General features: G+C 50.3%; 1 protein-coding gene across 3 annotated transcripts; it reads right to left on the bottom strand.

Annotated features, from left to right (window-relative positions):
* Positions 1-1,107: 1,107 nt before the first annotated feature.
* Positions 1,108-21,111, bottom strand: SLC41A1 (solute carrier family 41 member 1). Of its 3 annotated transcripts, none has more exons than XM_079107887.1 (11): positions 21,019-21,111; positions 17,497-18,514; positions 9,635-9,742; positions 8,504-8,575; positions 7,619-7,763; positions 7,300-7,476; positions 6,576-6,723; positions 5,518-5,597; positions 4,407-4,541; positions 3,921-4,069; positions 1,108-1,729 (listed from the first exon to the last, which is right to left on the bottom strand). In XM_079107887.1, the coding sequence occupies exons 2-11, from the start codon at positions 17,869-17,871 to the stop codon at positions 1,544-1,546; spliced, it is 1,575 nt and encodes a 524-aa protein (XP_078964013.1). In that variant the 5' UTR covers positions 17,872-18,514; positions 21,019-21,111; the 3' UTR covers positions 1,108-1,543. The 3 variants fall into 3 exon arrangements, with proteins under 3 accessions (XP_078964013.1, XP_078964014.1, XP_078964012.1); XM_079107888.1 differs by lacking the exon at positions 21,019-21,111 and adding an exon at positions 20,134-20,537 and having other exon boundaries at positions 7,330-7,476; XM_079107886.1 differs by lacking the exon at positions 21,019-21,111 and adding an exon at positions 20,134-20,536.
* Positions 21,112-24,050: the final 2,939 nt, after the last annotated feature.

The following is a 24,050-nucleotide window of genomic DNA, read 5'->3' as shown; positions in this document are numbered from 1 at the left end:
AGAGGCAGAGGCTCCAGATTTCTCTCAATTTTTTTTTTTGCTAGGCTGAGAGAAGCAGAAGCAGCCAGTTGGTGTCCGGCCCGCTAGTTCTAAATCCTCTTTTGGGTGCGTAGGGAGGAGAGGGGGAAGGGAAAGTGAAGAAGGGTAGTTTAGAGATACAGACACTAGTTAAACAATGGGACTGGTGGCTTGAGTTATGGTCAGCACTGCAGGGTTAAAGTCTAGAAAGAACAAGGCAGGACCTGGCTTGGTGAAGTAGAAGCAAATATCTACAATGAGGGAACTTGTCTGCCATATTGAAAGGGGCATATGACCTTTGTAACCTGGGGAATGAGGTGAGGTTATAGCTGTGATTCCCTTACCACCGGCTAGTCAGTGCCTGGCACAGTACCTAACACATAGTAGGCACCCAATAAATATTGCTCAGTACACGTTTCAGAACATGTTAGAAGAAGAGCTCATCTTGGGGAGGCTGGGAATTTGTTGAATGAGTGAATGAATGTGGGCAGGAACCAAGAGAGAGAACAACTGACCTCCATGGAAGGATAGAATGAATGATTTTCAGGAAGTAATAGAGGCCAAGGTGACCACATGATTATGTCCTCAGGAAAAAACAGCAGCAACGAAACACCCCTGGTTGCCCTCAACCTAGTCGTTCTCCACATAGCTTTGCTCAGTCCCTAATCTTGGAACCCCTCTTGGCAAGCTCTAGGGAAGGTAGTGCTTAGATATAATTAGAGAGGAGAGCCAAACAGAGACAAAGACTCTGTCCTCGGGCCCAGGGAGGATATGGATCTTGGGAAGCCCATGGGGGGACATGAATCCGCAGGGAGACCAGGCCACTGCTTATTTCTTCCTGGATGACATTCAACTGGAAAACAATCAGAAGGAGCACTGGTGATGTTGACCAGGCAGTCAGGCAAGAGGCACGTGCACAAATTGAACCGTTAGTCCACCTTATTCTTTCTGAGAGCAGGAGGGCTCAAGTCCAGAGGGCAGAGAGTAGGGCTGGGATTACAGGGGGCCTGAAGCAGCTGTCTCCTGCCCAGTGCTTTGAAATTGGTCCATTTCTACAAGGGTGTGTGCATGTGTGTGTTTGTGTGTGCGTTATTTACTTATCCCTCTGTTCAACCAAAGAAAGAAAAAGAAAACAACATAACCAAAAAAAACCAGAGCCCACTCACAAAGGGTTTCTCATTAGGGCCACAACTTAGGTTGCTAAAGCTAAGTCATATACCCCCAGATTCCAGACAGAAATCCCCTGCCCCAGTCCACCTCACCTGGAGGCACCCACCATGAAATTGCACTTGGTGATTGTCTCAAAAATCTACTTGTAACTGCTTATCTCAGTCCATCTGTCCTTCCTGAATTCTTGCTATTCAAACTTGGCTCAATGTATAAAAATTCCCATTGAAAATAATGAGAATTTGGTATCAAAGTGAAGTCCCAGAAAGAGGTGAGAGTGGTGGGGTGGGTTGGGGAGAGGGGAACGAAAGAAAAAATTCAAATACGAAGTGCAGAGGGAAAAGGTTGAGCGGCCAAGTTAGTCCCCGACATCTGTGTCTCGGTCCCCAATGAGCCAGAGGACATGGAAGCTGAGTGCCAGGAGCCCAGTGCCAAGCAGGTCTCCCAGAGCAGTCAAGTACGGGATGGAGAAATTGTCCGGGTCCAGGCCCCGGCCCCACATCCAGTGCACCATCCAGTCTGCGATGTACAGGAGAATCAGCACCTGGAGAGACAGAGGTCCTGCTTGTAGCCATCCACTCTCTCCAGGGGGAGCCAGAGGCCACACGATTGGACCCATTCAGTGTATCACGAGGCTTGGCCAGCCACAGTGGCTGTGCTGGGACAGTTCACTTTCCCACCGTGTTCCTTCACCCACAATTACCAACAGGCAAAATGAGAGCTGTTTAGAAGGGAAGATGCTGCCGTGGCCAGCAGTGGCATCACGTTCAGCTCCCAAACTTACCAAACCAGGGGCTTCCTAACCTCAGTCCTTCCCCACACAGGCATTGAGCCCTCTTGCCTCTAATTCTGGGTCAGCCCATTCTTAGGTCACTCCTTCCTTGCCAGGTTGGCCTCTCTAGGAGCCTGGCAGGAAGCTGGCAGTGAAATGAGTTTTTCCTGCAGGGATTTCTCCTCTGGGCAGAGTGGCACAAGAATATTGTTTGAGGCCACTGCAGGCATGTTTGTCTGAGTAACAGCTGACCATTCCAAGCTGGCTTTCTCCTGACTCTTCCCATTCTGCTGCTGTGGGCTCAAAGATGCAAGTTTATTTTAACATCAGTTCTAGCAAAACAGAATTGTGGATAAGTCAACTAAACATAAAGCAAGATGATGCACTGTAATTCCAAAATATCTGAATTATCTGGTGCTTTGATTTACTGGTGCCTTTACTTACCTTCTATTACTATAGATAATTAAGAATGATCTAGAGCAGAATCATGCTAGGGGGCCCAGAATCAGTGGCACCAACTACAGCTGGGAGTTTTCAGAAATGCTGGATCTCCTGAATGAGAATCTGCATGTTAATGAGATTCATGCACACTTTAGAATGCACTTTGACCTAGAACATCGTGCTGGGGCAGGCCTGTATCTGCATGGTGCCTGACATTTGGGTTCCTTAAATGACTGCGCTGGTGTGAGAACACAATGGTGTCTGATGGTTAAACCTGACACAGTCATCTGGGAGGTTTCACTCTCGACTCTACTTTGCAAATACTGTGGTATGAAAATTTTGCCCTAAGGGACTCAGATGCAGGAGCAGAGCCCTTAACAGAGGCAGAAGCCAGAGCTGTTACCTATTTTTAGACAAATGTGGTTGCTCTCTTGTCTTGTCAAGGAAGTCAGGGGTGACAGTTCCAGCACCTTTCACGTTCTCCTTGCCCTCCACACAGGTGCCTTGAGCTATGGCCCTGACCCTGGCTGAAGTCCAGCATCCCTTAACTTCACACCCTTTCCAGCTGCTGCAGAAGAGTCCTAAATAAGGAGCATAGCCAGGGGGCCTTTGGGACATGCTCCAGGATGGCAATGGCAGCAGCTGTCCTCACTTCTAGCCTCCAAGCAGCCTCAGGACACATGGCTGGGAGGCGGCGGCAAAGGGATCAGGGAGAACTTTATAGGGGATTAAGTGTCATATTCTGCTCCTCCACAGATCCAGAGAAAAGAGCAGAGGCAAGAGCATCCCCAGGGTATTCATAATGGGTAACGGAGCCAAGGCTTAGCCTTCCAACCTCAGCCAAGAGATGAACTGAAAACCTCCACTGCAGACCGTCGGCACACGCGCCCTGCCCTTTCCCACAGCGGTTGTATGTGACCCCACTTGCACAGAAGCGTGCCCACCTGAGTAACTGCTGGGAAACAGTACATGCTTGGTTCTAAGCCTAGCCCACGCCAAGATTCCTAATGCACAACCTTTCTGAGGTTGGGGGTGGGGAGGTTTAACAAAAGGGAACAGGTTAAATAGAAAGTGTCATGGTATTACAGAATGGCAGGGTGGAGGGGATCTTACAGATGGACTACCCAGTGCAAGGGTTTTGACACTTTTTCAAGCGGTGGAGCCCTTTATTTAAGTGAAGCCCAGCATGCAAAACAGAGGGAGCTCCAGGTGGAACTCTGTGGCCAGTGGCGGTGGTGGCAAAGCACACTCGCTGAGCAACCCCACCTCTGGTCCCTTCCTTTCAATTTGCAAATGTACATCGCTGAGGCTCAGAGAGGTAAACAACTAGGTCAAAGTCATGCAGCATGTTAGTGATTCTGCTGGAAATACTGTCTGTTCTTCTGAACTCTGTTCAGTGTTAATCAGCTACCCAGAGCCAGAGAAGGAGGTGTCTGATGGGCCAAGACCAGGCCTCTTTTCCTAGCAACGCAAGGCAGCAGCCTTGGCCCTTCCCTGTACTCCTGCTTTTGCTGGGCTGTACCTGGAGCAGTGCAGCTGTCATGTAGAAGATGATGAAGATGAGTGTGAGGGTGGTGTGCCCGCCCTGCATACAGCTAATGGTGTAGAGGAACACCAGGTGTCCTGGGACCACAAGGAGGAAGAGGACCCGGGCTGAGCGGGAATTCACATCTGTAACCAGAGAAGAGAGGGCATGAGGTGGGTTGGGAGAAAAGTCCTGGGCTCAGGCCACAGTCAGGAGGACCCTCACCACACTCCCAGGCTGCAGACAGCTGACTGTCTCTATTTCTCCATCCTGTGGTCCCCAGTTTTTAGGGTGTCCCAGGGAAAGACAACCTTCCCACCTGAGCTCTGCCCTCCAGAACAGATGGCACAGTTTAGCAAAGGAGAATCCTGCACCTGGGCCTCCCCAGCTGTTTCTTAAACAAATGTCATGATTATACCCCCACTCCCACCCACCCCAACTCCCAGACTGGAATGGACCAGCAGGCTATGAATCTGCTGTTACCAGGACTGAAGAAGGTGGTACAAGGGCTGGGGCAGCGGCGAGGAGCTTGCTCAGAGTTCTCCCCTGGCATCCCATTCATGTGGAGGAAAGTGGAGATGCGGCTGGCCTGCACTGCCACCAGATTGCCCCCAACACCTGAGGAGACACACAGGACTTAGGCTCAGGGTGGTGGGGAGAAGCGACCTTACTTTTTGTCATTCTTCAGTAGAGGCACTGCCCTCTGTCTTCATTTACGGTCTCAGTAGGCAATGCCTAGTCCCCAGTCCCCAAGAGAAGAATGAGACACTAAGAAGGAAGACAAATACACTCCTGCTCCCAGGGATCTTCCAGGATCCACCCTCCTGTGGTGATGTGGTGGTCCCAAGGGACCCCAGTGTGGCTATGAGAGCAACGGCAAGGAAACAGGCAGATGTGCAGACTCAGAGCTGATGTCCCACCAGGACAGAGTGCGCACCTGCCTGCCCACACAGCAGAGGGGACAAGGCCCTGCCTCGCCTCATTTGCTCCAGTGCTCTAAGCAGACCCGGGCACCTAGTGCTCACGATTGGATTCCAGTAACAAGTTTTAAGTAGCAGGTTTGAGCTTCAAGCTCTAATCTGGTGCTTCCAGGAACTGTGCTGGTCCTCTCTTTGCCTCACACCCTGATCAAGTCTCGCTCTTCAGCCTTGCCCTGAGTCCTGGGAGGCTGGTCTACAGACCACATCCCCTGGCCTCCTGTGCTGGCTGCTTTCACTTGGGTTTGTGCAGTGGGAGGTACCCGTAGGTGAGCAGATGTTGGGGGACTGAGGGGTCAGATATTTCTTTCTGGATCCCTCTCTGCTTTTTGGCAGGGGCTTACCCATGTTGGTGGGCTCCTGCAACACGATTCCCCAGTCTCCTTGGCCTTCAGGACCAGAGGCTCTTCCCTTGTTGCTAATCTCTGCATGCCTCAATATCCCTTTTTGGTCCTTTTACCCTGCCCCTACCTTGTGAGCAGTCTCTTCAATAAAGTCTTAAGCTCTGAGCTGGATTCTCTTGCCTGCTGTAACTTTGACTGAAACAGAAATCTACCCTCTACATCCCCTTCCTCTGTCCCTCTCCTGCCCCTTGGTAGCTGATGCCCAAACCTTACCATTGATTACAGGTGTGAAGACAGCCATCCCTGCAAAGTTGGGGTCTGAGACGGTCTTATCCAAGATGAGGCCTCCCACACTACAGAGACACAAAGACAAAAATGACACCAAGACCACTGAAGTGTTCTGCCCTGGTCTCTGGGATGAAAAAGGCACAGGCTCACTTAGCCTTGGGGACAAAGGAAAGCATGATGGCCCTCATCTTTCAGTTCTCACCTCCCTTGCCAGAACTGGCTGCTGCTCAGAACACTCTGACTTGGCACCGTGAGCCCAGAACAAGCTGGTGGTGCCAGGTCAGGCAGCCACCTCACATACCCTTCCCCCAAGCTGGTTTGAGGAGCTGCCTGCAGGACTGCCTGCCTGTGAGGACCCCTTCATTCCGACTGCTTGGCATTCATTTTCTTTCTGGTAACAGCACTCTCTCAAATTCAGTCACTGCTGTCCACATGACACTGTCAATGATGGCCATGCATTGGTTCAGGGATAGAAACGTGACCAAATGAGAACCAGTAAAACTCTATTCTAGGACTTTGTGCAACTGTTGGGGTAAAGAATCTCTTTTCCTGCTGGAACCGGGAGAGGTCAACAAAGTGTAGACCTAGGCTGTAAGCCATCACTGTGAAAAGCAGACCCAAGAGACAGACTCTCCTGGGGCCCTGATGACATCATATGTGACCCTGAATCCAGCTGTACTTTTTCAGTTTCCTTGGTCAAAACACAATGCTTTGGGGGCTGGGGTTGTAGCTCAGTGGTAGAGTGCTTGCCGAGCATGTGTGAGGCACTGGGTTCGATTCTCAGCATTGCATATAAATAAAATAAAGGTCCATCAACAACTAAAAAATATTTTTAAAAAACCCCAACTAAACAAACAAATAAAAAACCCCACCATGCTTTGGAATGAAATCCAGTTCAGATGGTTCCTATTTGTTGCATTGCAAGAATGTGTGACTGATGTACTACTGAGTGCATTTCTGGGGTCTTCCCCATATCCCTTCTCTCCGGGGTTTAAGTAGAGTCTAATGCAGGGCGTAGGTGTGAACTCAGTGCCTGAGCCTACCTGCTGATGGCCATGGCAATGATGACAGGCTCCCAGCCTGAGTATAACACCTCCCTCGTAGCTGGGCTCCGTCGGGCCAGCACCACCCAGACAGGCAACAGGGCCACGAAGAAGGCACACACCAGGGGGTAGATGTATCTCCAGTGATCTGAGGGGGCAGAAATCAGAGGGAGATGAGCACTGTGGCTCTCTGCTCCCCGCTTGCCCCGGGCTCAACCTGCACATGTCCCCATAGATCAACAGATCACCAGCAATACGATGCTAAACACCCATACAACCTCATTTAGTCTTCACTGCAAGCCCAGGAGGTAAGCAGCACCAGCCTTGCCCATTTTGTAGACGAGGAAACCAAGGTAGAGAGCTACCCAGGCACTAAACTTATTAGAGGCCAAAACTAGACAATAGGCCTCTTGATCTCAGAGATCATTATTTCCTATTCGCTTCTTCAGTTTGCAAGAAGGTGCCAACCTTCAGTTCCTTCCTTTATCCTTTCTGGCTTACGCCTCCCAGGGAAACAAAAGCCATAGCACCAGGTGGGAATATATTTCAGATACCTTATCTCCTGTCCCTGCTGCCTGCATGAATTTGAGATGAGTTCTAAGCCTCATCTCCCTAAGGTCAGGAGGAATGGCGAACTGTTCAAACCAAGCAGTTTTGAATACACAAGAGATCCCTGGCACATGTGCACAATGACCACATCTCCCAATCCCACCCTAGAGTCCACCTGAGCCACTCTTGGTGGCCTCAGCCTCACTCAGTTCCAGGTAGAGTCCCCAGCTGATGCCTGAGAGCAGTGCCAAGGTGATGAGGTCACCCAGGCTGGCAGCAATGGGTGTGGCCACGTTGTCTGGGTTGATCCCAATCTTTCGAGAGCCAATGATGACTCCAATCATGATCATACCTAGAGAGGAGGGGGAGGTGGGCCAGGAGGGGTGAGTGGAAATAAAGGGGTACCAACAAAGGAAAAGAGAGTAGAGGTGCCAGGCATAGACAACAACTTTGGGGCAGCCCTCCTTCCTCCTGCGCCCCCTTCCCCTCCTTACCCAGCACCAGGGAGGCAATGAAGGCTGTGGCTACACTGCTGGCACACAGTAGGAAGGCATGTGGGATGCTAAAGTGGCCATCAGGGATCCAGCCGAAGACGACGGCTGCGATGGATGCCAGGAAGCCCACCACCGTGGCCTGCACCTGAGGAGGAGTGGTGTGGAGGCTGCGAGCCGAGGTCACCGAGCGCTCAGCAGACTCTCCCTGGCCCTACACAGCCCCAGGAGGCAGGCTGGACTGGACTGTTCAGTCCTCCCATGCTGGAAGGATGTCTTTATTTATTTAGTTTCACACCAGACACTCGTACTGGGCAGGGCACCCTGCGGGAGCCCAGGACATGTTACTGGCTGAATGAGTGTTCCTCTGGGAATGGGGGTAGAGGTCAACAAACCAAAGACTTCAGCCAGAGTCAAGACCTGGGACTCAAGGGGAAAGATATCCAGTCTGGAACCCATGTGGCCTCCTGGGGAGATGGGACAACAGTGGCAGAGGACACTGCAGCACTCCTGAGACAGCTCCCATTACAGGGGCTTAAAGGCCCCTACACCCCGTGGATGGGAGATGCTAGGGCTCTCTCCATTTCGGTCATTTTTCTAGTTACTTCCTAGAGCTACTTTGCAGAATGCTGGAGATTCACTTAGGAGCCAGCTGGGCCTGACCTAAGTCTTTTAGAGATTCATGATTAAGGGGAAAGCTTAGCTCACTGGCTTTTATACTGGCTCTTTTTTTTTTTTTTTTTTTTAAATAATTTTTTAGATGTTGACAGACCTTTATTTTATTCATTTATTTATATATGGTGCTGAGAATTGAACCCAGTGCCTCACACATGCCAGGCAAGCGCTCTACCACTGAGCCCCAGCCCAGCCCAGTGCCGGCTCTCTTACCTGGATGAGGGCCATGTTCCCAGTGATCATCCTCCAGAGCTCCTTGGGTGTGTCCATTTGCCCAATGTTGGCCTGAGAGGAGGAGGATGAGGGGCTGAAGCTTCAGGCTGGAAAAGGCCTGGGGCTCCATGTGTTAGACCCTGACCAGATCAAGAGGCAGTGCATGTGGCGTAAGACTAGGCTAGGACATGAAAGTCCTAGAGAGTGAAGCAACTGTGGGTGCAGTGGCACACACCTATAATCACAGCTACTCTGGATGTTGAGGCAAGAGAATTACAAGGTAAAGGCCAGCGGGGCAACTTAGACCCTTTCTCAAAATAAAATTTTGATACTTCTAGTATCACACAAGCAAAACAAAACAACATGGTGGAGAAGGGGGGACCTGGGGGAGAGGGAAAGGGCTGAAGAGTCTGAGCCCCTAAGCTGAGAGGGTTGGGAGCAGGGCTCTCCTAAGGCAGGTGCATCTCTTTCTTACTCCCAGGATAGGTGAGTGGCTGGTGTAGGGCTGGGGCTGTGGTGTTTGGGAAGTAAGGGGTGGCATGGACCAGGGGCAGGGTAGAGGAAGTTGGATGCTTTAGGTTGGTGCCTCCCTTGCTCTGCTGCCTTCTTCAGACTCTTGGCCAGCAGGGACATCCCTGGCCACCCGAGTTTTACTGCCTCCCACTCTGCAGCCGATCTAAGGGATTATAGGAGGTGGAAGTGATCAGCAGTTCCTCCTCGACTATTTCCTTAAAGAACAAGCTGCCTGGGGGAAAGGGAATGGGCTGGGAGCAGGGCTGGGAGGGCCTGGCTCTGCTCCTGCCCAGCTGCAGAGTAGGGCTGGAGATCAGAGGAGGCCCCCACCTGTGCGGGTTGAGGGACCAGCATGGTGCCCGCCTGTCAAAGCTGTACAAACAGTCACGAGGCAGGTTGCGAAGCAGGGGTTGGGGCAGGCATCCAGCGAAGGCTGGGACATCCAGAAACCAAGCCTGGGAACCACCCATCCTGGGATCTCCCTACACCTGCCCAGCCAGGCCCTCCCTTCCCACCCTAGCCCACGCTACAGGAAGGCCGTCGAGTGGCCCTCTCCCAGTTTCTGGCTCTGTGCTATCCAGAGTCGTCTGTGTCCCTCCTTCCAGCCAGGACACTCACTGCGGTAGACAGCCTTGATGCCAGGGTCATTTCCAGGTTCCCCTTGAGCCCCAGCAGTGCAGGCACCAGGATGAAGACCTCCGTCACCTTCTGGAAGACCTCCCAGTGCTACAAGGTGAAAGCAGAGCTCAGGAATTTCAGCGTCCCAAAGGACTGGCATTGAGGCTGAACAGATGGTGTGGGATCAGGGTCTTGGGAAGGAAATGGGGTCAGAAGGGAGACAGCATCCAGCACCTTCCCTCCAAGAACCCTGGAAGCAAAGCAAGCTTCCTAATAACATAGTTCCCATTCCGTCCCCAGATTGGGGTGACCCTTGCATGGCTTTACTTCCTCTGCCTGCTCTTCTGCAGCCAGGGGAGAAGGTGGTGGGGACTCACATGGCTGAGCCACCCCAAGCTGCCTTTCACCCCAGAACTCCTTTGCAACCCCCCTTCAAATTGCGCTTCCAGCCCTTTGCCTTTAGTCTAGTTTCTCCACGGCCTCAGCTTTGGTGGTGTTGTCTCAGCTGTGGAAAGCTGGGCTCCACGGGGCTGGGGAGATTAGAGCATTTGTTTGGTTTCTATCTCCAAGGGTTTTGGGCCTCAGTCATAGCGACGCTCATGGGCAGGCTCTGAATTCAGACTGTGCCCCTTGGCTCTATATGCTGGTTGGCAAGGGGCTTTCTTATGCCTCGTCTGCACTCCCTCAGCCTATGTCCCCTCCCCAGCTTCTTAGATATGAGAGGAAGTGCACCCTTGTGAAGAGCCCCAGCCTGGGAGTTGGGGGACATGTGTTTTAGTTCCCAGACAAGTTCAGTACAGGCTAGTATTGTGTTGTAGTTCCCAAACAATCAGTACTGGCTCTTTTTACCAATTTCTTTGGTTCACGTCTATTAATGTACTTTCTCATCTGATCATCTCAACAACCCAAGGGAGGGAGGGGCTATTTTAATCCCCATTTTATACATGTAGAAACAGGTTCAGAGAGTATTACACTCACTAATGCTAAGAGGAAACAATGCAGAAGCCAGGATGGGCTACTTGAAAGTCTCTTTATTATAATTAAAACTTGCAAAAATAGTCTGGGAATGTGTCTTCCCTGCTGGCCTTAATGGGCAATGTGATTTCCTTTATTTGTTTTAAGAATGGAAAGTCTCCAGGTTTAGAGAGGGAAGAGTAGGTGAGCAGCAGGTGGACAGGTGGATGTGCACAGGTTGGTCTGGGTATCATGGCCTGGAGGTAAAGTGCCGTAATAGGCAAGGGCATGGGTTGACAGCCTGGCGTCTCCTACAACAGATGCAGGGAGGGCCCTCATGCTAGCTCCCCTCAACTGCCCAGCTGGGTATCTCAGACATGTCACAAGTGCCTCAAACTCCTGACTAAAATGCTCAATTCAGGAATGAGATTAGATGGTCTCTGGGGCAATTCCAGGGCCAGGAATCTATCATTAAATATGAGCAAGGTTGCAAGTAACCACTGCAGGGGAGATATCATCCACACCCATTAGGATGGCTACTATGAAGCAAGCAAATGAACAAACAGAAAATAATGAGTGTTGGCAAGATGTGGAGACTGGAATCTTTGTGCACTGTTTGTGGGATTGCAAAATGTTGCACTAAACAGGGAGATGGGGTGCCGTGGTACAAGCCAGTAATTCCAGCTACTTAGGAGCTGAGGCAGGGACAGCACAAGTTCAAGGTCAGTCTGGGCAGTTTAGTGAAATCCTATCTCAAGTAAATAAATAAATAAATAAATAAGTAAATAAATAAAAATAAATAAATAAAGGGCTGTGGATAGAGTTCAGTGGTAGAATGTTTCTGTGCTAAATCCCCAATACTAAAAAAACAAAACAACAAAAAAAAGAATTCAAAGCAGGATCTTGAGTTATTTATACATCCACGTGCAGAGCAGCATTATTTACAATAGCCAAGATATGGACATACTCAAGTGTCTGATGAGATGAATGGATCAACAAAATGTGGTACATACACACCATGGAACATTACTCAGACTTAAAAAAGGAAGGAAATCCTGTCAGATGCTACTTCATGGATGAATTCTGATGACATTATAATAATCTAGTCAGTTGCAACAAGACAAACATTATATGATTCCACTTATATGAGGTCTCTAAGGTAGTCAAATTCATAAAAAGGAAAAGCAGAACAGAGGTTGCCTAAAACTGGGATGGAGGAGTAATTAGTGTTAAATGGATATAGAGTTTCAGCTAGGGAAGATGAAAGTTCTAGAGATTTGTAGTACTCCAAACACTTAAGACACTTCAAAATGGTTAAGACAGTAAATTTTATGTTATGTGTGTTTTTTTTTTTTAACCACAACAATTTTAAAAAAATAAGTAAGACTATCAGAGGGGGCTGAGGCCAGGGATAGGGACTAGATAGGCTGGACTCTGGGCAGTTCCATAAAGCAAAGATCTCTCTTTCTTTTTATGACCTCTCTTTTCTCATCAGAGTTCTTTACGTGTATACTGGGGACCCTCACAGGACCCCGGGGAAGGGATCACGTCAATAGGGTTAGAGCATACACTTGCCTGTAGACCCTACTAGTTTGAGCCTCCTAAAGGACCCAGGACTCTCCTCAGGGAAGCCCCACTTTGAGGATGCTGGAGGGGGAGGAGGCACCTCCCACCTCAACATCAGTTCCTGAGCTTTCAGGCAGCCCCTAGAAGAGGCAGCTCCTTCCAAACACTGGAGGGATGCAAATCCCTTCTCACCTAGGGACTGTTACTCTTGGATGTGGCTGGTGCACACCACTGGGCTTCCAGCTCCCTGTAGTCCTGACCTCATTTGGTTTTACTGGCTCCTTCGTCCCAAACTGGACAACAGCTCCAGGAGGGGGAAGAGTTTCCCTCCTCGCCCCTCCCCAATGAGGGTGCTGACTTTGGGCTTTCAAAGCACAACCTCACCTCCTATCCTCACCTCCACACATCTGCCCCGTCTGCTTCCAAGCTGCCAGCTCCATGCACAGTTGAGCTCCTGGTTAGGTGTGGGCAGTGGGTATGGGCTGGCAGAGTGAAAAGCCTGGAGGGCTTTTCTGAATTGTTTGTAAGGAATTATTATGTATCTTTATTTTTAAAATATTTTTAGGTATAGATGGACACAATACCTTTATTTTATTTTATTTAGGTGGTGCTGAGGATCGAACCCAGTGCCTCACATGTGCTAGGCAAGTGTTCGATCACTGAGCTTCACCACCAGGCCCTCCTTGTCTTTAATTTAAGAAATGACCTTATATACACGTATGACTGCATGAATGGTGTGACTGTACAGCATGTACAGTCAGAGAAATGAAAAGTGGTACTCTATTTGTGTACAATGAATCAAAATGCACTCTGCTGTCATGTATAACTAAGTAGAACAAATAATAATAATAATAACAAAGAAATGTATACAGTTTAGTGAAGCTCCTCTGGGTACTGTTCTAAGTATCCCCAAATCTTTTTACTTCCTGGCAAACATGTACCCTCTCTTTTTAACTACAGAAAGACCTAGAAAGAATGGGGTTTAGAAGGGATAGGCTGAGATATGCAAGGAGAACAAGCAGCCACAGGAATAGCCCCTGTACAACAGCCTGGAACTCACTAGCTGACCCCTGGCCCAGCAAAGCCCGTAGCTGGCACTTGGGTAAGAGCAGTCAGTTCCTACACACATACATTCTTCACCCACAAAACCCTCTCAAAGATGCAGCTCAGTCAGGGAAGGCTGTGACATGCAGGCATGCACAGGGCTTTGGGAAGAGTGGCTGAGAGGCTGGTGATGTGGAACCAGCCTAGGAAGCAGGCTGTCCTGAGGTTAGGAGTGGGTAGGATGTGGCAGGGACAGACAGTGAGTTGCTCTTCTTCCTCCTTTGACCTAATTCAGGCTCATCCTGTTCATCCTGGTTGGGAGTATATCTGCCACTAAAGTCAAAGCAGTTGGCCAAGTTGCCACCTATGTTTTTCTGCTCTGCTGGGGATGGAAAAGGGTCCAGGACACCCGGCTCTGCTTGGGGGCGGGGGGAGCATCTATGGATTTTCACTGCTTTTCAGAAGTGCAGCCCCCTCCCCTTCTCTCTCTCCTTGGGGTGGAGGGCTCATCACTCCCTGATGTTCTAGAAGTGAAGGATGAGACTATGCTTCCCATGCTCAAAACTAATCTTGATTCAGAGCAATCACCCTAAGTCCTGCACCTCAGTGGCCCCACCAGCACCTCTTCCTTACACATCCAACCTGCCTCTTCCACCCCTCACCTCCTCCAGCCTCACATTCACCCCAAGCTGCCTTCAAGCTTTCTGGCCTAAGGCTTTCTGCTCCAGGAGGGGAGCAGTGAGGAGGAAAGTCAGAGCCAGGAAGAGATGGAATCCAGACATTAAGAAGACTTGAATTCTTAGACTGAAGCTTGAGGCACCTGGCTGCACAAGAACCTGGGACATCTGGGCTGGAGCTGACCTTTCAAGGTGAGGAATGGGTGGGAGGTCGGATTACAGCATCCCTGCCTCGGCAGGTCTGAAACATGTTCCAGAGGCATCCGTGAAAGGTCTCAGGGTAAGACCCGGGCAAACAGGACTGTACCAAGTGTGAGAAGAACAAATGGGGTGTCCTGACATAAGGCAGATGCAGAAGGGTGGTCAAGGGAGACGGGATCTGAGTGTCCTGCCCAGGAACAGTGGCAGCCATGAGGCCAGCTGCCAGGGAACTGCTCCCCACTCTTCCCTGAGGCTACACAGCCATCCATTCTCATCTCTGTAGACTCTCTGTAGACACAGAGGAGAAGGTAATGGGGCAGGTGTCTGTCTACTTTTCTTGGAATCCTTTGCAAAATGAGGAGTTAAAATGAGGTCCTGGGAGTTCCCTATCCTTACCTAGCTGAAAATTTCAGTGCAGGTCACCCATCTCTTGCCATCTCCATCCCCCACAAAGACTGACAGAATAAGGGAGTGGGATGCCTTGCAGTGGGTGGACCAGAAAGTATTGGCAGCATGGAGTTCCCTATATAATCCCCTTCTGAAGCCGACACTAGGCCCAAGCCTGCTTCCCTTCCAAATGCTGCAGGAACTTCTGGCTACCGTGGTCAAGTTGGAGGGAACTGCAGTCCACTTAACCTTTTTCTACTCTGGCTAGTACACCAGCTCCATATTCACTGCTGGGGCTGCTGTGCACATGCACAAGAGGGTAGTTAAGAGGAGACAGAAATGGGCCTTTCAGGAAGAGACTGGGTCTTCAGCACCAGGGGGACCCTGGACCACGGAGGCATCTGAACCAGGGCCCACACAGACTTCTGTTTGTTGCTCTGACCCTGGGATCCTCTACAGCCACCTCCTCCAGATGATCCCTGTCTCTTAGATACTTTCAGACTGTCTCAGTGACAGCCATCTTAGCGTATGAAGGGGGAATATAGGTGTGAACTCTTAGAAATCCTTCTGTATCTAAGATCATTAGAATAAGAGTCTTCCTGTAGTCCCACATCCCTGTCTTTATGCACCCACCCCCTTCTGTCTGTGATCTTGCAGCAGCCATCTGCAGGGCCTGCTCCAGCTCAGCTGTAGTGGGAAGGCTGGGGGAGGAGGATAAGGACAAACCAACCATTGTCATCCACACCAACTGGACCCTCTGGGGTGAGGTGAAGTGCCACACTGAGGGCAAATGCTGGTCTTCTGTGGGCACATCAGGCAGCATTAAAGGTCCCCTACTACCTAGGCTTCTCAATGGCTCAGGTTGACAGGTGTAGGGCAATATGTCAGAGGCTGTTCAGCTCTGGAATTCTCTGACATGTAGGATAGGTGGGCCACAGGTCCCTCCCTACCCTTCAAGAACTTTTGTTCTTGCTCCTTTCAGAAGCTAGCTCCATTGTTCCAGATTCCAGTGACTCTGTTCTTCAGGGGAAGATAAAGACTCAGGCTTAACTTAGCTAGCAAACCTCGGCCATGCTGAAGGTCTCAGAGGTTAGTGACACAGGCTCTGGGGACAGATGACCAACTGCCAAGTTACCTAATCACTTTAAGCCATAGTTTTCCTATCTATAAAATAGAGGTGATTATGTTTTCTACCTCATAGGCCTACAGAAAAGTCCCCAATATGCTCCCACTGTCATTATCCAGAAAATAAAACAACGCTTTAAGTTCACCAGTGGATCTTGGTTTGGCATCTCTCCCCTTTTCTTTCTTTTTGTGGTGTTGGTGATCAAACCCGGGACCTTCTGCATGCTAGGCCAGCACTGAACTACACTCCCAGTCTCATACCCCTCTGTAGGGCCAACCTGCCCCAAAACGCAAAGAATGAGACCAAGGCTGCAGGAAAGGGATGGAAATGGTGGAGAAACAGCATCCTAGCTCATTTCTTCTCTTTCTCCTTCTCCAGCTTGCTGCCCTAGGAAGGGGACCCTAAACTCTACACTAGCTGCCTCACCTCTATGTAGAAACTATCCTCATGAAAACAAGTTTGGGGAGAGGGGAGACAGTATCAGGCACTTTGACATAAACACCATTTTCATTAGTAACCAAATGTACAGGGTCCTCCTGAAGAGTTCAAGGTCTATGTGGACAGTGCTGGAGGAATCTCCTAGAACCAACCGCCTTCAGTACCCTGGGACATAGGGTGAACTCTACTAGCAGTCACTATATGCATGGCTGTAGTGCTGACGTGGCACAGGGGAAATAATGCCGAGCTTTGTGTTCCTCTGGGAGATGTCACAGTCAGGAAATACTGGGCAGGTGGGTGGCGACATTGGTGGGGATGTCCCATTAGGCGCAGGCCAGGTCTCCTCCTGCTTCCTTATTTCTCTGAGTACCTAGGACAGAGCCCAGAACTTGGCAGGAACTTGAAACACATTGTTGACTGAATTAGATAAACCTAGCACCTGCAGGGCTGGTGACTCACACCTGTAATCCCAGTGACTCAGGAGGCTGAGGCAGGAGAATCATAAGTTTGGAGCCAGTCTCAGCAATTTAGTGAGCCCCTGAGCAACTTATTGGGAACCTGTCTCCAAATTAAAAATTAAAAAGGCATCTTCACACTGTGCTTCAAAACTTTTACCCAGAAATGCAACTTTCTCTCTCCGACCTGGAGTTTTGGGGTAAGTCCTAACTCACAATAAGCTAAGCTTTTAGCTTCCAGGTCCTGCCAACTTCTATGCTTCATTCTACCCAGTACCCTCATAAATAGCCCTCTTTGCCCAGGGCAGGTTCATGACAGAGAGTTGAGGAGCAAAGAGGAGAGACAGTTCTGCCCAGGCCTGGTCACACCATGTTCCGATTTACAGCACATAATTAGCTCTTTTAGGTCTTATTATGCCAACGCCCCAAATTGTGCATTAGGCTGCATGTGCCCATCCCCATTCCCCAAGGAGACTCTGCCAAGGTTGCAGGAAGATAAGCAACACAAATGCCTTTAAGAGCTTTCTCACTTCATCTGAGACCCTCTTGGCAGCTGAACAAATTCCTGCCCAGCAGGGGAATGGAGGAGAGACTTGAAACCGAGCTTTCTACCATGGGTATCCTTGAAACCTCAAGTGAAGGGGAAAGAAGGCACAACGAGGAGACCCAGTTAGATGTCTCCTACTGAGTTGGGTTTGGCAGGAATGCTCAGGAGGCAGCCCTGTCTGTCCTCTCTTCCCTCCCCAAGCTTGAGCTCTGGAACCAATTCTGTTACCGTTAAGCAATACTACCCTGACTCCTCCCCACGGCTACTCAGCTTCCTCGAGGCTTCTGTAGAAAGTAATGAGACCAAGAAGAAACTGAGGATGTGATCCAAAGGGAAACAGTATTCTAGGAAGCAGCAGATGCCCCTGACAGGGAGGTGGAGGTGGAGAGGAAGTTCCAAAAGCTGTAGTTTCCCAGAGGCAAGGTGGCCCTGGTTCCCAGGGAGGAGTCGCCCTGCTCAGGCCCTACCTGCACGATGTCCAGCACCATGCCAGCAGCCACAGTCCCGAAGCCTGCCAGGAGGAAGGGGAACAGCACTTGCAGCCCGATGGAAAAGGAGGTCTCTTTGAGCGGGGAGGGTGGTGCAGGGCCACGGTCCGTGCTGACGTCGTCACTTTCATTGCTCTGGCTGCCGTTCTCCAACAGGGCGTCCTCTTCCCGAACCCCCTTGGCATTGGCACGAGACTCAATCACCACCACCTCCACCCCGGCCCCATCAGGCCCCAGGAACTCTGAGGTCCCGGCCAAGGGCTCTCGCCCGGGGCCATCTGAAGAGCAGGGAGAGGGAGTAGGGCCAGTCCCATTCAGTTGGTGGACGTCCTTCGGCTCCGGCTTAGAGGACATGACGGGCAGGGAGGAGAGGAGGGGAGAACTTTCTTTTTTCTGCTTTTTCTCTCCCTAACTCAGGAAAAAAACTTAGTCTTGGGGGAAACCCAGGCTTGGGTGCCGCGGGTCCTCTTCCCACGGCTCTCTGCTGCTACCAGGCAGTGCAAAAACTGATCCACCAACAAGCAGCCCCATCAAGCACTGGAGCCGGGAGCTGGAGGGGAGAAGAAACTCCTCACCAGGCTCAGCAGCCCACCACTAGGGGTGCAGATGCCCGCCTCCAGCCACCCGGCCCAGTGCCTGGGGGAAGTCTGTCTGACCTCTTATCTTCTTTGGTTCTCAGCGACAAGCTCCTCAGAGAAGGGGGCATCCAGAGAAGGGCCCAGCCCAAGGCTGCAGTGCCCCCTGAGGCAGCCCCTCTCTCATGAAAAGTAGACCAAGTTCAGATGGTTCAGAACACAGCTTCCACCTGGGTCTGGGGCTCCTTCCTGCTCCTCCTGATTGATGCCTTCGGTTTCCTACAGCACCTCAGGCTTGGGTGGTCCCAGGGCAGTGTCTGCTGTCTTTCCCCTCTCTTCCAGAGATTTCCTCCCTTCCTGGGAAGACTTTGTACCTCCCCAATTGCCTGGTCCTTAAAGTCACGAAGATCTGTGTGGAACACCTTATGTGGGAAGGAGAAAAAAAGACAGAGAGAGAATGTTATGATAGAGCAAAGAACAGCTCATACTGGCAGAATTCTTCCCCAAGGCAGTTAACAGTTTGTTATAGAGTCTGCTATTTGCCTTCCTCTTTCCAGTTAAATTACTCAGTCCGGCACTGCTACATCTGGAGGCCCAGCAGGTGCTATTCCCACCCATCCTCCCAACCAATCACCCACTGCCACAGGAAAACTGTGCAGAAGACCTAGTCTTCTCAGCAGCCTGGGGTGGGGCAGGGGTGTCCTCAGGGAGATCCCTTTTGAATTCCAGTAGGATTCAGGATTATTTAAGTGTGAGTTCTCCATGGGTTAAATTGCAAATTCAGTTGTAAACTTCCTACACAGCCACCTGGCTACAGAGAGTTACTGTTTATCATCACAAGACGAGTGGGGACACAGGATCAGAGTAAAGGCCCCCAGGCCCCTAAACGCTGTAGCCCCCAAGGGGAAAAAATACAACACAACAAAACTAGGAGGACTCCCTGGGCAGTGGGGCAAGCCTGCCAGACCAAGGCCAAGAGCCAGAGGCCTACCCACTCCTGCCCTTGAGAGTCAACAGTGTTACAAAAAGCTCAGACGCTGACTTGGATCCAGGCCTCTGTCTCTGCTTATTTCCCCCTGTGCTTAGCCCCATGAGCTTGTCAGATAGAACAAGGCAGTTATCTCCGTTTGAAAGGAGAGAGGGTAAAACCATTCTTCATTATTACTCATACATTTCAGTAAGCTAGGCTCCCCCCCTGTTCTCCAGGATTACTGAGAGTCTGATAGAGTGTAATCCTAAAAATGAAAACAAAGCCCCCAAAATATCAATAAAAAAATAAAAAGAAAAGCAACGAAGCAAAACAAAAACTCAAGCACCATAAGCAAACACACACTTGCTCCCAAAGCAGGTCTCTGGCTGTGGTGGTCCTACTTTTCTTTGCCTAAAGGACTCCCTGAGCCTTGATTCCATCGTATTTCATTTCACCAGAATGACTCTCACTAGTAAAAAATAAATTGAAAGAGAGTTTCCACAGGTAGGATGAACAGGCCCTTAAGTATTCCAAACACTCACAATTAGTCAACCCCAGCGGGGGAAAGGCTGGATCAAACCCCAGGAACTGATCCAAGAGAATTCTTTCTCTTTCTATCAATTCAGTCATCACCAAGACCCCTTTTCCAATCACTGTACTGAGTTTCTTTCAAAGATCTTCACTAGAGGGCCAGGAGAAACCTCTGAGTTCACTGCTCCAATGCCAGAAAAGTTTCTGAGTTCGGTAAAACCTGACACCCCGCCCCCTCTTGGTTTCCTGGCAGGCCACTTAACCTGAAAGGGGGGCTCGCAGGAGAAGCAGCCAGTCCTTCACCCACTCCTGCAGAAAGGAAACTTGGGACGGCCCTCAGGCCCAGGGATACCCCACACCCTCCTCCCTTGCGGGGACAAAAAAAGACCCGTTTTAGTGTCCCCCAACCCCAGGGAGGGGGAGAAGTAACCCGGTCGCCTCCGACGTCTCTCCAGGACTCACACTCAGCAAATGCGCTGCGCGCCAAGGCTCCCGCCCTCCCGCCACCTACGCACCCCCCACAGACTCAACAGCACTGACCTGCCCCTCGCTTGGGAGGAAAGGAGGCGCCTGGCGAGTGGCAGCAGGGGCCCGTGGTCTCGGGGGGTGCAGGGCACACCCTCTTCTCATCACTCCTCTTCCTTGGCAGTCCTCCTCGGCCCCCCGTGTGCCCCCCCACACCCCCAGCCAAGGCGAGCGTCCAGCCGCGACACCCGGCTGGCTACATTTCGCTTCTGCGTTACAGCGAGGCCGCGGCTCCGCTTCCACGAGTGGGAGGTGACCGGGTAGGGCAGGATATACCGCCTCGGGCCCGGCGGGGGGGCACCCGGACCGGGGACTGGGGAGCCGAGCTCACTCGCCCCCAATCGCTTGCTGCCCGAGGACTTGGGCCCGACTGGTTGGCTGCTGGTGGCAAACGTGATCTGGGGCAGACTGGGAGGCACCCCCTCCTCCATCAAAAAATAGATTCTGGACGGACAACTGCAGCAGCCAATCCGGGGCCAGAGAGGGGGTGGGCCGAACCTCGACTCGGCCCCTTTCCTTCGCTTTGTACTCTGGAGGCGGGGCGCCGGGGAAACGCAGTGTGAGGAGTGACGGGAACTGGGAGCTGGCTGTCGCGGCCGCGGCTCGCAGGTCCCAGCGCGCATCGGCCGGTGGCCCCAAGTTCCCGCTGCCGGACGATCACTGCGCTCTCCCACCGTCCTCTCCTCCGCTCTGCGGTGCCGGAGCTCCGGCCGCCTTCGAAATGCTAGTGCGCCTGTGCGCGTGCACTTCTGCATCTTGAGTGTTTCCTTTGAGCCTATGGCCTTCCAGAAGACCGGCAAACGTCCCTGAGGAGCAGCCGGCCAGCTCTGATCCCGCGGGCTGCGGCAGCCAGGCCGTGCTCCTTCCCCGTGTCTAGTACCCTGACTCAACCGTCCTTACCCTGTTCTTGCACCCAGTCCTCTCTTGCTGACTGGTCACCTCGCGCTTCCGCCAGGTTCCGCGTTCCTCAAAGCAAATGACTTGGCCCTTACGGGTCCAGTCTTAATAAAGTCCCAGCCTTCAAAGGGGTGGGGATGGCGGGCGGGAGGGAAATAGAGGTCAGACGCACGGCCGGGGTCCCACACATACCACCTGAGGTAAGGGCGGAGGGACCCCGGCTTCCTTTGACTCACTGAGCCTTGTGGCCGCACGGGTGGGAGTGGTGGAGGGCATGCCTTCATCCCGAGCGAAATGAAATCCAACTTTCCCTGACGCACCTTGTGGGATCAAAGAGGGGTGTTCCCAAGCTTGCTGTTGCCACTTCCTCCCTAGGGTGTCCCCACCTCTCCAACGCAAACTCAAAATATTCATTCTCTTTGGGATGTTTTCGCGCAGGGGATGTGACATCCCCCCCCACGAAAGGAACCCCCACTGTCAGGTTTTCCTCTCTTGTCGGTGGAACCTGTGACCAGAGGTTCCTTCCTGCCCTTTTCCTCCTGGAAAATGGCACAGGGGGCATTTGTACAGGGTTTGGAACAGAGATGTACCCGAGAAGAGCCAGTGCTGGCTATGGAGTTATCAGCACACGTACCCGTACACATCGAGAGTACATACAGCAACTTGAGCAGGTCATTCCTTTGGACTGCGATCAAAAATATATGCACTCAACCAACTCCTACCCTCCAGTCCAGTACCCTGGGGGATCAGTCCAACTCAGCTGCTGAGGCATTTGCATTAAGGGCCTACAATCTTTTGGGACCTAGCAAAGCAAATTTCAGCGTCTTAGAACCCTAATTTTGGCTTTAAATAGCCAGTCACTCTTCCTGGAGACAAAAGTAGCTCTGAGACTGGGAAACACTGGCCTCCTCCAGAATATCAGGTTTGTGAATCTCTAGGGTTGGGTTGGGAATTAAAATTGATGTATCTGTCCAGTCAGGGACTGGAGACAACTTCTCCCCTACTCCATTCAACGGTGCCCCCCACTCCACTTAATCTTGCCAGCGTGTTCAGCTACCTATGTATAAAATCTTAATCTCCTTCCTACTTTTTCCTATTTTCCATTTTTTATCCACCTGAAAAGTGGTGGATACTTTTTCAAAAGATTGATACATATTAGACATGTAGGATGGGGTACAAAATCTAAGTGCACAGATCAATGAGTTGTAACAGTGAACAGACCCACAGAGCTACCACCCAGATCAAGAATTTGATCATTATGTGCATCCCAGCAGCCCTCCTTCTGTCCCCTTCTGGTCACTTACATCACCTTTCTTCCCAAAGGAAACCTCTGTTTAACTATTGATTAATTTCATCTGGCTGCTTTTGAACTTTATATAAATAGAACCATGCAGTAGGTATTATTTTGTGCTTGACTTCATTCACTCAATAGTATGTTTGTGAAGATCATCCATAACATGTGGTAGCAGTAGTTCACTTATTTTAATTGCTCTATAATATGCAATTAAGTGAACATACCACAATTCATCTGTTATTTTGTTGATGGTCATTTGGATTGTTTCTAGTTTGGAGTTATTACATGAGGCTCCTATAACCTTTTTGTTGATATCCTTTGTGCACTTGTGTTCATATTTTTATTGGAAATACACACAGGAATAGAATTATTAGGTCATAGCATCAGCAACTGTTTAGCTTTAGTAAATGCTACTAAACAATTTCCCTTTGTGCTTATATTAATTTACAGTCTTCCAACAGTGTCTTAGCATTCCAGTTGTTTCATATCCCTATCAACACTTGGTTTTTATCAACCTAAAAAGACTAAAATTTTTAATCATTCTATTGGGTGTGTACTGGTATTTCACTGTGGCTTAAATGTGCATTGCCTATAGCCAGGTGTGGTGGCACACACCTGTGATACCTATGACTCAGAACACTGAGGCAGAAGGATTGCAAGTTCGACGCCAGGCTGGGCAACTTACTGAGACCTTCAGCAACGTAATGAGACCCTGTCTCAAAATAAAGAACGAAAAGGACTGAGAATGTAGCTTAGTGATAAAGTGCCCCTAGGTTCAATCCCTAGAACTCGAAGAAAAAAATTGTATTGCCTACTAACCAATGAGGTTGAACACCTTTTCATACATATTTGCCGTTTGGAATCTCTTCAAGTATTGTGTCAGTTTTCTATTTGGTGTTCTATCTTTGTGCTTTATGGGAGTACTTTATATACTCAGATATGAATCCTTTCTTAGTTATTGAGATCATGAATATTTCTGAGTATATAAGTACAGAAGACTATTTGGGGATCTTCTGAAGTGTCAGGGTCACTGGGACAACACTATAATCTCTATATTTTGATCGCTAATATATCCTTGGCTCTTGGCACATAGAGATTTTCAATAAATGTGTTGAGTGAATGGTGGAGGAGACAGAGGAGACTTATCTAGGTAGTGTGCCTTTCATTGTGCTTATCCCTAGATTCAAACACCAAAAGGCCTGGGGGGAGCAGATTTCTTTCCAGTCCAGGCAGCTGTAACCTTGGGAAGGGGAAAACATCCCAGCCCTTCTTTACTAAAAGAGCAGAAATAGCTGCAGTCTGTAAAGCAAGAAGCACAGATGTAGGGAGCAGAGGTCACAGATGAAAAGACAGGAACTAGCAGCAGGTAGCAAGCCAGTCAGATACTTCAGAAGGAGGGACTCTGTTGGGGGTGTCAAGAAGATAATGAGGGTCCATGAACATTGTTGTGGACTTTTGGGACAAGAACCTTCAAAGATCATGAACTCAAGACAGATCCACTCAAAGTTTGTTAGCTGAGAGCTCTTCCACACTTAGAAACATGTTCCCCCTGCAAAGGAGGCCCCCTGATACTTTGGTTTCAGGGTCTTACTCCTACCTCTAACTGGGACCTCCCCACCCCATCTAGCTTGAACTTCCTAATGACTTAAAATGTCCATACTGAAGATGGAAGGCCATTAAGTCACTGCGAGTCCCTTATTCTTTACAAAGTCTTCTCACAGGCCTGTTCCATTCTGCAACA

The sequence above is a fragment of the Sciurus vulgaris genome (assembly GCF_902686455.1).
Source record: "Sciurus vulgaris genome assembly, chromosome: 12".
Lineage (NCBI taxonomy): Eukaryota > Metazoa > Chordata > Mammalia > Rodentia > Sciuridae > Sciurus > Sciurus vulgaris.
The sequence above is the reverse complement of the archived record's forward strand: the minus strand, read 5'-3'. Positions and strand labels throughout refer to the sequence as shown.

What these genes read in the sequence shown, in the direction of transcription:
- SLC41A1 (XM_079107887.1), bottom strand. Translation starts at nt 17,871, where the DNA reads ATGTCCTCTAAGCCGGAGCCGAAGGACGTCCACCAACTGAATGGGACT. An exon ending in CATTGCCTCCCTGGTGCTGG is followed by an intron (nt 7,477 to 7,618) that starts GTAAGGAGGGGA and finishes CCTCCTCTCTAG; the next exon opens with GTATGATCATGATTGGAGTC. An exon ending in GGCCACCAAGAGTGGCTCAG is followed by an intron (nt 6,724 to 7,299) that starts GTGGACTCTAGG and finishes CTGCCCCCTCAG; the next exon opens with ATCACTGGAGATACATCTAC.